We start from the raw sequence: 16,922 nt of genomic DNA, 5'->3' as shown, positions 1-16,922 counted from the left end.
CTCCTTCCCCGAACATTCCTGGTTGGCTCAAGTGTGTCTTCAGAGCTGTGCACTTAGGAACCCACGTGGAAGTTGTTGTCTCCAGCTAGGGTAGTGGGGAGGGCATCTCCGTTGTCTGCTCAGAACTTGGCTGCAACAAATCACCTCTCCTCCCAGGTTGCTTTACCCTATGCTTCTCCCTTTGTTGGGCTGGGGGTATCTGGTCTGCACAGAGGAGACCACGGCCAGCCTCCTCCTATAACCGCAACTCAAAGGCGGCGCCCCCTACAGGCTGAAAGCCTTCCATTGAGAGTTGGGCGATGCCCAGCCCACAAGAGCTGGCCTTTGGATTCTGAGCAGAATCTCCATCCCACACGTTTCGATACAATCTTGAAGCATAAAAGGACATTATGTAAGCTTCAATTAATGCAGAGCCCTCACGGATCAGTTCTTAGGATTTTTCCTGCCCTTAGGCAAACTTGCTTCTGACAAGTGGCTTAATCTGGTTTTAAAAATTGCTTCGGATGGGCAATCAAAGAAATTGCTGGGGCTCAGCTTATGCTAAGTAAAACAAGCAGGTTTTCTATGCGGGGTGGGGGGGGAGGGGGGAGTCGTGTGCCTCACGCTCAGTGGGAATTTGCTCCTGGTTGTTTTCTGATAAGACCCACAAGTTTTCAAGGTGCCCAAATTGAATAAATCTATTATCTTGTCCCCAAATTATAAAGACTTCATTCCGCCTGAAGACTTCATTCCGCCTGAAGGGAGGCCGCATTCTCCCTCTAAGCTGGCAGCTCCTGTCGGAGGCAGGGATGAAGAAGTGGTTTTATTTTTATTATTCCCCGTGTGGAGTGGGTTGTGTCCTGTGCTTCTGGAGCAAACAGACATATGCAGGAGCACTTCATTTCTGAATTACACACCATTAATCTCATTAACTGCTAAAGGGTGTGACCCCTAGCTAATGAGGGGGACTCAGAATGTAAAGTGCTTGTAAAAAGCAAACTGGCCAAATGCAGAGTGCAGAGTTGTTGGTTCCAGAACAATCCAACAGCCCTGCAGCCTGGAGCCCTCCTGAGCCTGGTTTCGGAGTGGCTCCACATGCAGCCATCAGCGCTGGGCCAGGGCTTTCTGGGTGCAGCTGTCCTTGTGGCCAGCTGAGGATTAAAGAGATTTGTATAACTCACCCTCAGAGTTTTCTCTTCTTTGCCCTTGTCAGCTCTGCTTTTGGGTCTGAAAATAAGGAATCTGGTTGAAACAGGAGCCACTTCTTCCTTGGGTCCATCTTAAATATCTTTAGTGCCTCAGGCACATCATTCGTGTGTCATATGTGCAGCGACAGGCATTAAGTGAGGATGTTGGGTGTAATGATGACGTATAGCCCCCCTCAAAGATGGGGAGTCCATTTCTTAGGTGGTAGTCCATTTCACAGTTCTGGAGGCTGGAGATCCAACATCAAGGTGCCAGCGGATTCTATCTGGTGAGATCCTGCTTCCTGGCTCATAGATATTTTTTCTGCTGTGTCCTCCCATGGCAGAAGGGACAGGGAACTCTCTGGGGACTCTTTTATAAGGCCATGCATCCCATTAATGGCCCCATTCATCTTCAGGACAAGTCACCTCCCAAAGGCCCCACTTCCTCATACCATCTCGGGGATTAGCTGTCAACACATGAATATGAATTGGGGGGCGGGCAAATATTCAGTTTCCCTCCTTGGAAGTTTTTATTCTTGGAGGCAATATAGATTATTTTACAATCCTTCATTTTGGAAAATGTGAAACCTCAAAATGTTGCAAGGAGAGTACAATAAATACCCATATACCTATTGTGAAGGCAGGGTCGGGTTCTGATGAGACCTTTCTTTTTGGCTTGCAGATGGTGGCTTCTTGCTGTGTCCCCTCATGGCTTTTTCTCTGTGTGAGCACACTCCTGGTGTCTCTTCCTCTTCCTTTTAGGGCACCACTTAGATGGCATGAGGACTCAACACCTATGACTTTATTTAACTTTATTTACTGCCTGAAAGACCTTATCTCCAAATACAGTCACATTGGGAGTTAGGACTTCAAAATGTGGATTTTAGGGGGGATACAATTCAATTTCTAAATTTTAACAGGAATATTTTAACAGGGACACCTGTCTGGCTCAGTAGGTTAGGTGTCTGCCTTTGACTCAGGCCATGATCCCAGGGCCCTGGGATGGAGTCTCTCATCGAGCTCCCTGCTCCTCCCTCCTCCTCTGCTGTTCCCCCCACTCGTGCTCTCTCTCTGTCAAATAAAAAAAAAAAAACTTAATAAATAAAAAAAATGTGTCTCGCTTTGCCACTGTATGCATCCCTGATAAATGAATGTATATGCATTGCCTGGCACTGGAAAGCTAGACTTCTGGTAGTGAATGTGTAGAGTAGAATCTTTTCTCTGGTCACATTCAAAACGCTGTGGGTCTGTGAATGGGTGAATGTGTACATAAGTAACAGGTGCAAGAGCATTCCATAGATTTTCCCCCCTATGATAATTTTATTTTTTTCCCTATAGTAATTTTAAAGAACATGGCAAAAGCCCTAGGAAAACCACACTTCCATTAACTTAGTGTTGAGCAATTTCTCTTGGTGCTAAAAGATATGCAGTCGTAACAAGTACATAGGATCACAGCCATGCAAAAATAACAAAATTGCATCGTTTAACAAATTGTGTAAGAAAAGAAGGAAATTCACCGGAACCCTTCAGGTGGCAAGCCTGAGCGAGATATTTTTCCTACATCTTCAAAATTTTGTGTGGGCCATCTATTATTTAAACATTTTAAAAATGCACTTGATGAAAACCATGTAGAAACCCAGGCCAAATATGGCATGTGATGAATGACCTTACAGTAACTGGATAGCTGCAGCAAATCCATAATGCTGAGCCATGTTCCCCTAAGTTCCCCATAGCTTTGCCTTATGTGCCGTCCAGCTAAGTAAGTTCAAGTGAAGACAAATAACACAAGTATGGGCATGAAGGTAATTCAGCTCCCAACAATTTTATATATAGCTAAACAGAATTGATCTTTGGACAATGCCTCTTGCAGTACCACATGTTGAATTGTCAACTATTATCAAAAATAGCTCTTTATTTCAAAGCCTGGCTTTGGCCCCTTGTGTCCTTTTCCCTGAACATCTAAAGATAGTCATTAAGGACTTAGGACCACCTTGTAAGTTACACAGAAGTGGTTCAAACCCTCTATTCTGGTGTGTACCTATTGAACACTTTCTGATTCTCCTGCTTTTTGGACTACGGTGAATGTATTTTCATATTTCCCTGTTCACAACTGACCAGCATGGAATGCTCCAAGCTGAATGTTTGAGATTCCCTGCATTGAATTTTGGAGAAAGTCAGGGCACGTGGATGCTTGTGGGAGGGGGAGGGTTGGGGGGCGTGGTCTCTTCATGGAGAGGAATGAGCTGCGTGGGGATGCTGTGTTCCGTGGTCTTTCGTGGGGAAAGGGTGGGGGTGATTCTGCTTGTGATGTGGCTCTGGATGCACAACCATGAGAATGAATGAAACATCAAATGTTTTCATTTTTGGCAGCACCGGGCACCGAGGCTCCTGCTCCACTTCTGAGGGTGCTGCCTGCCTGGATCCGGGCATCGTGTCCCTGGAGCTGACGGAGCCGAGCAAACGCCCACAGGAAGCCAGGGGCCCAGACGGTTCCCCACTGCCCTGCCCCTCAGTGCCCTGGGAGCAGGAGTGCCCGTCAGCCTCCATGCCCTTTACCGAGGGCCCCCCGGAAGGTTGCTTGGCAAGCCCAGTAGCAGCACCTGAAGATTGGCCCCTCATCCAACACCCCAGGAGGGAACCTTCCCCAGGTGCCCATGGGGAGGCCCCAACCGCACCTGTCCCCGAAGGGGGCAGTTCTACTCAGTGCGAAGCAGATGCCATTGTCCCCAGTGCCGGCAGAGGGAGAGGCCTGGGCCAAGAGGGGCATAAATCGTCTTCCTCCAGCTGCACTGACCAGATGCCAGAGGTTTCACCGGCGCCTCCTCAAGAGCTGATGAAGGGACAGCTGTGTGGAAAAGATGGTCAGCCTGGTGGTTTCGAGTCCCAAGGGAACGAGGCTGCAGGTGGCCTTCCCCCGGCAGAGTCCAGGCAGGGGGCGACTTCTGTGCAAGAGGGCCCGAGGGCCCCTGCTGCAGCTCAACCAGGCAAGGCGAGCTCATCTGGTCTGGAGGAGTCCCCCACAAAGCCTGAGACCCCGACTCCGCCAGATCCAGCCCCCACAGCCTCGGACAAGGAAAAATGCCAAACGGAGGTGCCGCCTCAGGCTATCGCCGCCGATGACTCGGGATTCCTCAGGGCCTGCCACCCCACTGGGACGGCCGGAGAAGAGGACACAAATTCCCGGGAAAGCTGCCAGCAGCAAATGGGAGCACATCTGGTGCACGTCGAGCTGCCCTGGGATTCACTGAGTCCTGCCCCTACACCCGGGGCTGGGGACACTGGGAAGGAGACTGTGGGTACCAGCGATGCTCAGGGCCACTTGCAGACAGGGGGGCAGGGGAGCGAGCCCAGTCCAGCTGTCTGTGCTGCAGCAGGCAACCCACCCGAGGGGGCTTTGCTTGCGAGCACAGAGCCTTCCCCAAGTGCACTGATGGAGGAAACAGGTCCGGCTTCAGATTCCGCTTCACTGCCAGCCACTCAGGCCTCTGTTGCCACAGAAGAATCCAGCTGGTTGACCAGGGAGATGGTTTCTGGGGCTGAGATGCCAGTTCTTACGGATCTGGCCAAAGAGCTAGCAGATACAGGGTTGGCAGGACAGGAGAAGCTCACATCAGATCTCAGAAGTGAGAGAGAGGGTCTAGATGGGAACCGTGGAGAGGGTCCTGCCCCTTTGCCCCAGGACGACAGGGGAGAGGTCTCAATTAGGGACCAGAAAGTCCAACAAGGGGTACTTCCCCCATTCCCAGACAGTGTATCAGATGAAAGTGCCAGAAACTCCCCAGGGCCGAAGGAGGAAGCCATGGCCCCTGAAAGCGCAGCTATGGCTGGAGAGGAAGGTAAACTATCTGAGGCCAACTCCAGGGGAGAGGAAGAAGTCCCAGAGCCACTTGACGGTGGAGATCCTGAGAACCCAGGGGGAGAGCAACCCAGGGCTTTAGGCTGCAAGCCCAAGCTGGAGGCGGAAAAAGATGAGGTTTCAAAGCTAAGCCATGATGTGGAGAGCAAAGTGCATTCCAGCACAGACTCAGCACAGCCACTCAGAAAGGAGGGTCCTGGGCACACCGATAGGCCTGGCCCTCCATCAGAAGATACAGCTAGAAGCTCAGTGACCTGTGGGACGATGGGAGAAGCCCATGTGGTCCATGCATCTGGCTCATTGCACAAGCTCCCCGAGAAGGATCTCATCCTGCCGCCTGGGCCGGATGGAACTGGTGAACACATTCTTCCCAAAGAAGCTGTCTGGGAGGGGCCGGGACTGCAGGCCCCGTGTCCCGACACCCTTCAGGACGTGAGGGGATTGGAGAGAATGGACTATCTTCCTGCTTTAGAATCTGAGAAATCAGATTTCCTGTCAACTCCTGCTGCCGAGGTCACCCCCAAAGCCCAGGAGGTGGAGAGCACATCTGACACAAAGATGAGGAGCCACCCATCTGCACAGAGGCCCGGCAGCTGTGACGGGGACGGCTTGCTGACATCCCCGGGCCAACCTCGTGGGCTGGGGCAAGAGGCAGCTGGTCAGGAAGTCCATGCTGAAGGGCCACATCCCCCCGAGGGGGAGAATTTGGCAGTGGACTGTGGGCTTATGATGCTCAGCCTGCAGCAAGATCAACAAGGAAACCTGTCCTGCCTGAATGATGACAAGACACAAGGAGCTGCTTCTGAGGGACCCTCAGCGTCTTCGCAGAACCATCTCCAGCCATTGCAATCAGAACCAGAAGCATCCATCTCTGACATGCTCAGGGAGGAGCCCCAGCAGTGTGAAAATGAGAAAGAGACTTTTCCGGGTAGTCCAGGTTTTAGGAACCTAGACGCTTCTGGAATCCACCCACCTGTGGAACCCCTGGATGTTGTGTGCTTGCCTACTCGTGGGAGAGAGGAACAAGCTTCCAGATCAGAACTTCAGGATGAGCTCCCCAAAGGCAGTGTCTGTGATGCTCCCAGTTCGGCTCCCAGGGACAGAGTTCCAGAGAGTCCCCCGACAGAGCATCCAGAGCTGTCAGCCCCAGGAGGACCAGAGTTGTCTGCACGAGGGCAGAAAGAGCAAGAGGACGCGTGCGGTGGCAGTCTGCCTTCCAGAGTGTTGCCACCCGCAGCAGCAGACGCCTCAAAAGACTCCCCTCTTGCAGGTCACTCGAACAGAGAGGAGAGTCGCTGCGCAGAGCAGGGCCCGAGCAAGTCCCGGCAGGAGCCCGCAGATGTGCCGAAAGCCAGCGGGCGGCATGAAGAAGCATGTCTCAGTGATGTAGGAGGATCTGAAGCCGCTGACGCTCGGCCCCCGCTCCAGGGGTTGGGTAAGACGGAGAAGGCAAGTGGGAACACAGTGGGGACCCCACCTTGTTGGCCTGACTCAGTAGCTCTCGGGGCCGCCGCTCAGGGCCCGCCAGCCCCAGCGCCGGCCGGCGCCCAGGGCGCACCCAGCCAGGATGCCCCAGACACGGAGGCGCACGGGGAAGGGCACGCAGGCAGGCCGCAGCCGGCCCCGGCCCCACAGGAGGAAATGCAGCCCCCCACCGCCTCGGATGCTGGGGCCCCAAGGCTTCTTGGAAGTTTCCCAGCCGCTGAGGATCGAGGTGCTGACTGTGGGGCTGCCGACACCGGTGGGAATGCTGAGGAAGGAGAGCTGGGGGCACAGGGGCCTCTGGGGGTGCCAGCAGAAGCTGCTCTGAGCCGTGGCTCCCTTCAGACGGAGCTGCAGGCCCCCCCGGGGAAGGAAGCTTCTATCTGGGCCCTAGGTGAGCCCTGCCAAGCAGAGCAGCTTGCAGCCAGCAACCAGAATGACTTGCTAGCAGCCGGGGAGCTGGGTGGGGTTCCCTGCAGCAAGGTGGATATTTCTGCAGTCCAGGCTTTCCCCAACCCAAAGAAACTCCTGCCACCTGGGCCACCAGAAGAGGCTGCTCCAGACACTCCTTACCTGCATATCGATGGTGCTGCCGGCAAAGGGGCAGGGCCTTGTCCCGTCGAAGAGCCTCTGCTGGCCTTGGGAAATGCCACCTCCATGAAGCTTTCTGCAGGCTTGCTTGCCCCTCTCTCACAACCAGGAGCTGCCAGTGGGGAGAGCTCTGCAGTGCACGCCAGCCACGGGAGCCCCAGAGCTGGAAACTTGGAGGGACCCTTGGACTCCATCCCCTACCTGGACAGGGCGCTGCTTCTGACGGAGAGTAAGCAGGTGACAGGGGAGGAGGAAGAGGCAAGAGCGCCTGGTGCGGGCACAGGACCCCGTGAGATGCTAGCTCACCCGGCCAGTGGGGAAAGCATAGCAGGTGAGGCAGCAAGGGAGCCGGAGAGCAGCAGGAAGAGCTTGGTGGACCCTTCCAAGGATCTGAGGAGGGGTGCACCAGGTGGTGTGGACGCAAGCTCTAAGCAGATCAGCATCATCACTGGGCTCCCTGACTTCAGGGAGCACATCACCAAGATCTTTGAGAAGTCTGTGCTCAGGGCCGTGACCGCCGATCGGCCCCAGAGTGCAGTGGGAGAAAAGGCAGGAGCCGAGGGGAGCATGAGAGGCGAGGACCTCGCCGGGCCACGCCCAGAGAAGCCTCCAGATGGGGCTCAAGGAGTGGCCATGGCCCCTCTCCCCGCCCTTCCTGCTGGACTCAGGGTGGATGCAAAGGAGAAGAAGCAAGAGTTGCCTACAGAGGCTGAGATCCCCTGTCTGGTTCCCCAGGATCCTGCTCCAGGAAAGCTGCCGGGTGCCGCAGAGCAGAACCTGCCAGGTGCCAGTGTGGGGAAGGAAATGACTGGTGTCCCACAGATGGTGCAGGAAAGTGAGAAGCCAGAGGGGGCTGGGGAGGCCAAGCCCGGGCCTGGAGGCCTGGCCCACTCACAGCAGGGTGGAGGCCAGCAGAAGTTAGCTTCGGGTCCTGCCCTGCCGGCAGCTGTTCAGGAGACTCCCATGGAAAAGGCTGCTGACTTCCAGGTGGATCCCCAGAGCCACCGAGAAGGGACCTCGGTTCCAGAAGATAGAATTCCTCCTGCAACCTACCACCAGGAAACACCCACCAGTGACAGTCAACCCGGAAAGGATGGTGCCTGGGCCTTTGCTCACACAGAGGATCCAGGTGACATGCCAGTGTCCACCTCTGCCCTGGGAGCGTCATCTCCCCATGGGGATGTTTCGATTGTGGCCAAGGCCATCAGCGAGCCCCAGACCCCCGACACACTTGGGGATGAGCAGAGGTGTGGAGGTGGTGCCGGGATCTCAGAAACACAAAATGCCCTGGGCAAGCAGTGTGGCCCTGAGTTGCAGGCTGCAGAAGGAACAGCCACTCCTTTGGAGCCTGGCTCAGGAGCTGCTGGGGAGGCGGAGGGTGACGTCACCTTGAGCACAGCTGACACCGGGGCACGTGTGTCTAGTGACCCGCCTGAGCCAGGTACTACGAGGATGTTCTGCGGCGCTGCTCATGGGCTGGCACTGCCGGGGACCCACGGGGACGCAGGCTGCTCTGCTGGGGCCCCTGGCACGGAGGATGCAGCCGCTCTGCGAGGGGAGAGCCCTGCTGTGCACCGGCTGGCTGAGGAGCAGCCCGGGCCCGAGCTCCCCACTCCTGCCGGGGGCGAGAAGCCGCGAGTCTCTTCACCTCCAGGACCTGACGAACCTCAGGACCTGAAGCCTGAACACCTGGCTCTGGGAGTGCTCCCCGCTGAAAGGTACAGAAAAGGACAGATCCCCCACCCCGGGGAGGGGCATGGGACCAGCTTCAAAAGGGACTCCCACCCCGGTTGGTGAGAGTCAATCCAATAGACGGGTGGGTTTTTTTTAAAGCTAAGTTTTCTATACCTAATTGCCTAAATGTACCTGCTTGCAACCGCTGGATGTGCTAAGATTCTGAAAAATGTGAGAGAAATGGGTGGAATTGGGGCGCTGTTTGTTGGACATGTCCCGTTCCCTCTCTGGGTTCTTCATTTAACTAAAACTGTCTGAAAAGCATGAAATGTTTGCTGGCTGGCGACATGCTCTTGGGCCCTAAGGTTAGAATCAATCATATGTTTTTCTGGAGCCAAAATATATGTGCTTCTGGATCTGGATATGTTTATAGAGAGGGGCCTAAATGATCCCAAAGCATCTCATAGCCATTAACTGCTGGAAGATGATTTTTTTTTCTAGGGATTTTGGGGTAGTACCCACTTAAAACTTGAGTTGGGAAATGAGCGTTTTAAGTCACATGTGGAGAGAAATACCCTTCTTACCATCTATTGCTTTCTTTACATTTTTTTTTTCTTTCTTTACATTATCCCAGAAGGAGCCCCGGGCCGGACCCATCCACCTTACCTTCAGTTCCTGTGAAAGATGCTCCAGATGTCCCGGGTGAGGCTGTCTCAGACGAGGCCAGAAGTGTGGGAGGAGCGGAAAGGTCAGTGAAAAGGTATTAGCCTTTGGAAAAATGTGAAAAGAGATCAGCCTTTGGAGAACCATTCCTTTGGCAGAGACTCACTGGATGTTTTGCAGAGGAGAGTTCTTATATGTGAAAGCAGCAAGTAGCCTCTGCCGTTCTTTATACAAGAAAAGCGATGCCCAAGATGATGGAGGGCTCCATTGTTATGAACAGGATGGAATGAATTTCACATCTAAGTTTATTACCTTAAAGAAAACAGCTTTATTGAGATGGAATTCATAGGCCATATAGTTCATTCATTTCAACTATATGATTCGATGGTTCACAGAGCTGTGCAAGCATCACTACCATCAATTTTAGAACATTGTCACCTCCCCCAAGGAAACCCTGCATCCCTTGCACATCACATCCCAACCCCCAATCCCAGCCCTAGACAAACACTAATTTGAGGCAAATGGGTTCCACAATGATTTAATCTCTGAAGCCAGAAAATCTACTCGCCCACCCCAGTCACACTCCATAGAGATCTCGAGATTAGGGGACAAATAACAGGTGTAACTGTGAATCCCAGACCCTCACACTGTGGGAAGTGTGCCTGCCGGGTCTTTCTTAAGTGAAATGCCACCTATGGTTGTAGAAGAGCAGCTGCTCAGAAGTTTCATCCTTCTGGGGAAATGGAGATATTGTGAACATCCTTAGTTGGACCCTTGGCTGTTCTGGTTGTGTGTGTGTGTGTGTGTGTGTGTGTGTGTGTGTATGAGTAGAGTAGGGTTGGACTTTAAATTAGTACCTGCGGCAGCCCAGTGAATCCTACCAAACAGCTGCAGGCATTTTAGAAATGATTTGATTCATATTTTGCACATGTGGAAAGAATGCATGATCACCTGTTTTTCGAGTCTGAGCACTCCCACCGACACTCAGCTGCCTTTCTGCCCTTACAAGGGCGCCTCTCATAACTCTGGGCCCGCGAGACGCAGGCGTGTGCTGCCCAGGCAGATGCAAGTGTAATCTGCCGTGGACACTTGTCTCTGCTGCTGACGTAGCAGGCAAGTCCTCCTGCTGGCATGGATGTCGGACACTCCCACTTACAGCAGGAAAAATCTCTAACTAGGAAACCCTCCCCCTCCCTACCAATGACATATTAGCACCTTTCCCAGTGTCCCTGGAGGTTTTATCTCCTTCTTGGAGAACTTGGGAACGTGGGGCCAGAGATATAGTAGTTTAATAAACATTCCATGGCTCATTGTATGAATCGCTTTAAAATTTAAAAATTTTAAATCATAATTCTGAATAGTAGAAAATCTGTAAGGAATAGAAAAGTATAAAGAATAAGAGAAAAGGCCACGACCCCACCTCGTAATGATTACTGTTATTAGTTTTGTGTATTTTCGTCCACTGTTGTGGATGAAATATTTAAATATTTGCAGAGTTTTTTCCCCCTCTGTCATCAACACTCTGCGAGCATATCTTAGTGACTGAAGTTGCATGACTTGGCGCAGTTTATTGAGCAATGGATGTTTCGGTGATGTTTCCTTTGCTCTGGGGGAGGGTGTAGACCCGGAGGGACCGGGTGTAGACTCTTAGACTCTCTCGAGGTGTACCATCCGATTTGGCAGCCGCTCATCACGTGTGAGGGGAGGCGTGCTAGGAGTGTAAAATACATTCCAGATGGTGAAGACTTATGGAAGAAAAACGAACAAAAAAATCATTCATAATTCTTATGTTGCTGTGTATTAAAATAATATTTTGGATGTATTAGGTTAGAATATATTAGTAAATTTCATTTCCCATATTTCTTTTTTTAATTAATTAACATATATTCATGAGAGACACACAGAGAGAGGCAGAGACACGGGCAGAGGGAGAAGCAGGCTCCCTGCAGACAGCCTGATGCAGGACTCGATCCCAGGTCCCCGGGATCACACCCTGAGCTGAAGGCAGACGCTCAACGACTGAGCTACCCAGACATCTCTCATTTTCCATATTTCTTTACCCTATTTCTTTTTATTTTTTATTTTTTATTTTTATTTATTTATTTATTTATTTATTTATTTTTTTTTTTCTTTACCCTATTTCTAAAGTGGCTACCAAAACTTTTAAAACTACACATGTGACTTTTGCATTTTTGGCTTGCACGTGTGACTCACAGTCTACTTCTGGTTAGGTCGTTTGGCTCTAGAACCTGCATCGCCCTGGTCCTGATGGCGGAGGGCTGACTTTTCCTGTACTTTGGGTTCTTGGGGGAAAAAAAATCCAACAACTTGCCCCCATTTCATTGGCTGAAGATTTCCAGAAAGAATCCTGAATGGACCCTCTGTTCCAGCCTGCCCAGTGGGGTGACCTCCGTTCCCGCCCACGAGGGAGATTATGGGGGCAGCAACATCCAGGCAAACAGGCTGCAACAGATTCCAACTTAGGCTCAGTAGACCATGGGAGGTCTCCGGAAGATACAGACCGGCTCTGTATGTGCAACAGAAATAGGACACAGGCCACAGATGTAATCTGGAATTTTCTACGAGCCACATTCAAAACTAAACAGAAACAGGTAACATCACTTCCAATAATATATTTTAGTTAACCCCATACATCACAAATATCATCATTTTAACATGTAATGGATATCAAGATGATGAATTTTATATTCTTCATTCTCATTGTCATACTGAGTCTTTGAAAGCTGGTGTGTATTTTATAGCCACGGCGCTCGATTTGGACCAGCCACATCCCAGGTATTCAACAGCCACATGTGGCGAGTGGGTGCCCTATCGGACACCACAGCCCCTCACCAAGCTCTGACACCTGTCGCCCAGGATCCAGAAGTCCAAACCTTCCCACGGGGACCCCAAATGCCCACATCCGCCTGCCCAGCAGCCTCATTTGTCCACATTTAACACAAATATTGGAAATATTTATTTGCCTTGAGAAGGAGGCTTAGTACTTCTGGTGAATTCTTTTGCCACAAGGATGCTGAGCTGTGGACCTGGGAAGAGTAGGTGTTGCACAGGAAGGTAAAGTTCCACAGCGGTCTGGGGCAGGTTGAGTGGCCACACAATGGGCAGAGGCTGCCAGGAGCTGGGGTGCTGATGAAGTGCAGAGCAGGGGCACCAGATTCACACCCCAGCTCTGCCCCTTAGTTACACATATGACCTCAGTTTTCCCACCTGTAGAACGGGGAGAAAATTCATGTCCACTTTGTGGAGTTGCTTCGAGGGCTGAGATCGTGGATTCCGGCCCAGTGTTGGCACATCCTGGGGCTTGCTGGCTGTCAGGTTCCCTAGTGCCTTTCCGTGGCGTGGCTTTTTGTGCAGTGAACTGAATGGCCACTGTCTCTCCTCACGTGGAGACTGTTCTCCTAAGGTTGAAGTTCCATCCTGTCTTCCTTTTCTGGTACTGAATTCTTTGTGACAATATCTTAACGGCTGAAGAGAATAAATTCTTTCTTGCCCCCTCCTGGGCAGCCCACAGTGATCCGCTTCAACTTTGAAGTTTTTGGGATTGCGTTTTATTGTGAAACCTCATGACTGTCTTTCGGTGTGTACCATATTGTATCGTATTCCAACAACGACGAAAAACATGTTTTGAGTTGCCCTGGGAAGAGTAGAGCAAATCAAAATCACCTCTTCTAGTCTCTTCTTGGTTATCAGGTGACACGCTTCTGTTGAATTTGTTGTATTTTGAAGGTTCTGTTGACCTGAATAGAGCTGATACCACGAATCAGGTTCACTACCTTAGAAATGTCTCTTTTCTACCTTGGTGACGAGATAGTTTGAAAACCCAGTCTCATATATATGTAGATGCCAGGAGCACAAGTATGTCTATGTGCTTTATTTTCCCAATTTTGAAGCCCAGTTGGCCCTGCTGGTGGATAGGCTCTGGGTATCCTGTGGCTTTGCCATCACCCCGTACCTGAGGGGCACATGTGCGCCCAATTCTGAGAAGCAGGCATTCATTTCCACCATTGTGTGGTCTCTGCTTCTGGAAAAGCCTGGAGCCCACAGGCAGCCTTCCTTATTTTTAGATTGTCCTACAGAAGGTACTTGAATTGATTTCAACCTCACACACGTATAACTCTCTTCCTTGTGGATGGAAAATCGAGAATTGGGCATTTTGATGACACACCACTGATGGTTAGGTATGCAGTGCTGGACCTGTCTCGGATAGCACCAAGCTTGCTTTTGCTGAATATTTATACACAGCGGTCTTTTACTTTTCCATTCGGGGAAATGGTCGGAAAGCCATCCTTTCCAATTATTAGTGCATTCTGAGAGAATCAAATTATTCCCAGATGCTTGGGGTCCTAGCGCAGACCTAGGCTAAACCAAGGAGGGCAGCTGGGTTGAAAAGTTGAGGGAGGTCAGGCGGGGGAGAACAGAGGGAGATGACGGGCATCGTGCCGAGGAAGTCCTCGCTGGGCCTGAGAGCAGAGCTGGAGCCGCTTCTCACCCTTCCTCCCACGCTCGCTCCCCACTCGCTCTCCACTCTTTCCTTCTCTCTCCTCCTCCTTCTAAAATTACCAGCTGTGACACCGTGTTTTTGAGTTTAAGAATCAGGTTTTGAAGATCCCTACAGCTGTGTAAATTAAGGAAAAGGCCAAAAAATAATAATAATAAGACTCAATCCTAGTTGTCTTAGCAGATAAAGCCAGGACAACAGATCCCCCTCTCCAGTGAGATCCTTCTGGGTTTGCATTTATACCACTTTGGTTCCATTACTTTAAACTTCCTTTTGGGGGGATCCCTGGGTGGCGCAGCGGTTTAGCGCCTGCCTTTGGCCCAGGGCGCGATCCTGGAGACCCGGGATCGAATCCCACGTCGGGCTCCCGGTGCATGGAGCCTGCTTCTCCCTCTGCCTATGTCTCTGCCTCTCTCTCTCTGTGTGTGCCTATCATAAATAAATAAAATTAAAACAAAATCATAACTTAAAAATAAAATAAAATAAACTTCCTTTTGGGAAGTGTTGGGCTGCACTCTGGCCCTCCTTTGACTTGGAGCAATGTTCTTCCCAAACGGGAGACAGTGGAGTAAAACAGACCTGTTCCTGCTGCAGCGGTACTGGCTGTGCGGCCTTGGATGAGCTGCTCCACTTTTCAGTCTTCTCATATTTATAAAATGGGAAACACAAAACAAAACACATTTCTCTGTGAGGGCAGGAGGTTGGGTTCGATGGGAATGTTTCTAAAGCATCTGGTATAATGCCTGGTATATGGTAAGGGTGTAATAAAAATGGTTAACCTCTCTTCTCATTTTAAATGTACTTTTTCAAAAGCATCCTGGCAATTAAGCAAAGGGAAAATATGGCCTCGGTCCCTAAATGAAAGAGTAAGAGCCCCGGCAGGAACAGGGAGACCGCTGCCCGGAAAGGGTCATTTCCAGCTGCTCGGCCTGTCTGCGCCTCCGTGTCTGTCATGTGTAACCTTGCTGTGCTCACAAGGAGCTTGTTACCTGGTTCAAAGGTACATAGGAACTGAAGACTCTATCAATGACGTGAATTTATAGCGTCATCAACAGCTTCAATCATTGGGAGCCGTCATATATAAAAGTCAAAGGACCTTTTAAAATGCAGCCTTGATGTTCAGAAGCTTTTGTGTTCCATAATTAAAATGGGTTTTCTTGGAGGTGAAGCTGTCCTTGGGAAAAGTGCCAGGTCACTGGCTTATGGGGCGCCCACACATAGGGTGGCAGTGGGCTGGATTTCCTGCCCTGGCTTCTGGCTCTTCTGGGTCTTCTGGGGCCCTCCGCCCTGTGGCCTCTGTCACATGGCACCTGGACCTGAGGTGGGGAGGAGCCGCTTGCCGCCACTTGAAAAACCAAGGCCAGGATCACAGCCGGGTGGTGATTTTCCAAATGAATGTGTCCACACCGACCCGGCTGCTCTTCCTGGAACCGCTCATTACGGCGGCTGGCGGAAGCCCTACCGCATGGACCTGGATGCAGCGGTGTTTGAGAACCGGGTATTTTAGACTCTGGCTGATTATTGCTGGAAGGGAACTCGGGGGCATTCTCATTGAGGCTCGGAACAGGGAAGAGGCAGAGAACTAGTCCCAGATTCTGGGCCCTGATGGCATATTTCCCCCTGGATGCCTGAACTGAGGCCAGGACCCTTCCACAGGGGACGGGCCTGCTCTTCCCAGCCCCGCTGGCCGCCCCAAATCTCCTTCTAGGCTTTTGAGGGAAGAATTCTCAGTTCTAGTGTGGAACCTAGAGCCTCGAAGAAGACAGATCTCAAACTCCAGCTCCAGGTCTAGCTCTGTGAGCTTGGGAGTGTCACCCTCGGACCCTGTTAGCTCACCTGCACGTCAGGGGCCCGAAAGACTCCCAGGGCCATTAGGATTACATGAGTCACCTTATTTGGAGTGCCCAACACAAACAAGAACTCAGTGAGTCTCCTTGCACTCATTCCTCCCTCGGGGCCAAAGGACCTCCGCTTCCAGCACCTTCTTTCTCTGTCCGAGAAATCCAGCACCTCAGTAGGTGCTATTCGTGGACCCCTTTTGCAGAGGAGGAGATAGAGGCTCAGACATGAGGCACACGGCTTGCTCAAGGTCAGAGAGCTAATAACAGCTGGAGCTGGCACTAGAACCTCTCTTCTGGAAAGTGTTTCAGACGTCAGCTTAGATCCTTGATCATTAACTTAGCAGTCAGGTGGAGTCTTGGGAGAGGTCGCTCTCTATGACAACACTGTCCCCCAGATTTTCTACAATAGACATGTCCTCTGTCCCTTCTAGGTGGTATGGCTGACATTAGCTACACGGGGCTTGGGAGCACCTGCAATGGGGGCACTTGAAACGCAAGGGTGAGTTTCCAGGCGAGGTGGTTTCAGGGCCACTGGGGAACTGAACCATGAATTGTATTGAGCTTTGATTATTTAAAATTGAAGTTGGACATGGGTCTGGTGGCTTCTGTGGGGGACAGCCCATCTCAAAGACGTAGTTTCTTCATATATACAAACACGGTTAGTCATCACCATTAGAGCCAGTGTGGATTCCAGAAGGTTCTGTGTGTGTAGCCCTGCCGGGGGCTGGGGTGCCCCCACAGGGTGGTGTGTGAGCATTGGTTTCCCCCTTGGCTCTGCAAGTGGCCAAGCCAGGTAGCTCTGTCTCCAGAGTAGAGACTGGAATGTAGTCACAACCCAACTGCCCGGCAACACTGATCAGCAGGAGGCGTCCCAAGCCCTTGAGAGTATGACCTTGCACCCAGGCCAGGTGCGGAGGCCTCGGGTAACCGAGTTAGCTGGCTCTAAATAGCAGCACTTCATCTGGAACCCTCCCTGCCCACGCCTCCCCACTGGTCCCACCTGTGTGGGAGCAGAAATGGGTTCAGGGCAGAGATTGGTCTTCCACTTGTCCTCTCTGCACCATTTTCTTGTCCTTAGAAGCTGGAAGGGCGGGAGAGGCTTCCCAGGGGCGTGCAGGGCCAGCAGGCCC

General features: G+C 51.6%; 1 protein-coding gene across 1 annotated transcript in view; it reads left to right on the top strand.

Annotated features, from left to right (window-relative positions):
- TACC2 (transforming acidic coiled-coil containing protein 2) overlaps nt 1-16,922 on the top strand; it is a 219,079-nt gene that overhangs the window by 56,207 nt on the left and 145,950 nt on the right. The window contains exons 5-6 of the mRNA XM_041730819.1: nt 3,537-8,813; nt 9,404-9,517. Coding sequence (XP_041586753.1) covers nt 3,537-8,813; nt 9,404-9,517 — 5,391 coding nt within the window. The remainder of the gene's footprint in view (nt 1-3,536; nt 8,814-9,403; nt 9,518-16,922) is intronic.

The sequence above is a fragment of the Vulpes lagopus genome, chromosome 2 (genome assembly GCF_018345385.1).
Source record: "Vulpes lagopus strain Blue_001 chromosome 2, ASM1834538v1, whole genome shotgun sequence".
In the NCBI taxonomy this organism is placed as follows: domain Eukaryota; kingdom Metazoa; phylum Chordata; class Mammalia; order Carnivora; family Canidae; genus Vulpes; species Vulpes lagopus.
This window is presented reverse-complemented; position numbering and strand designations above follow the sequence as displayed.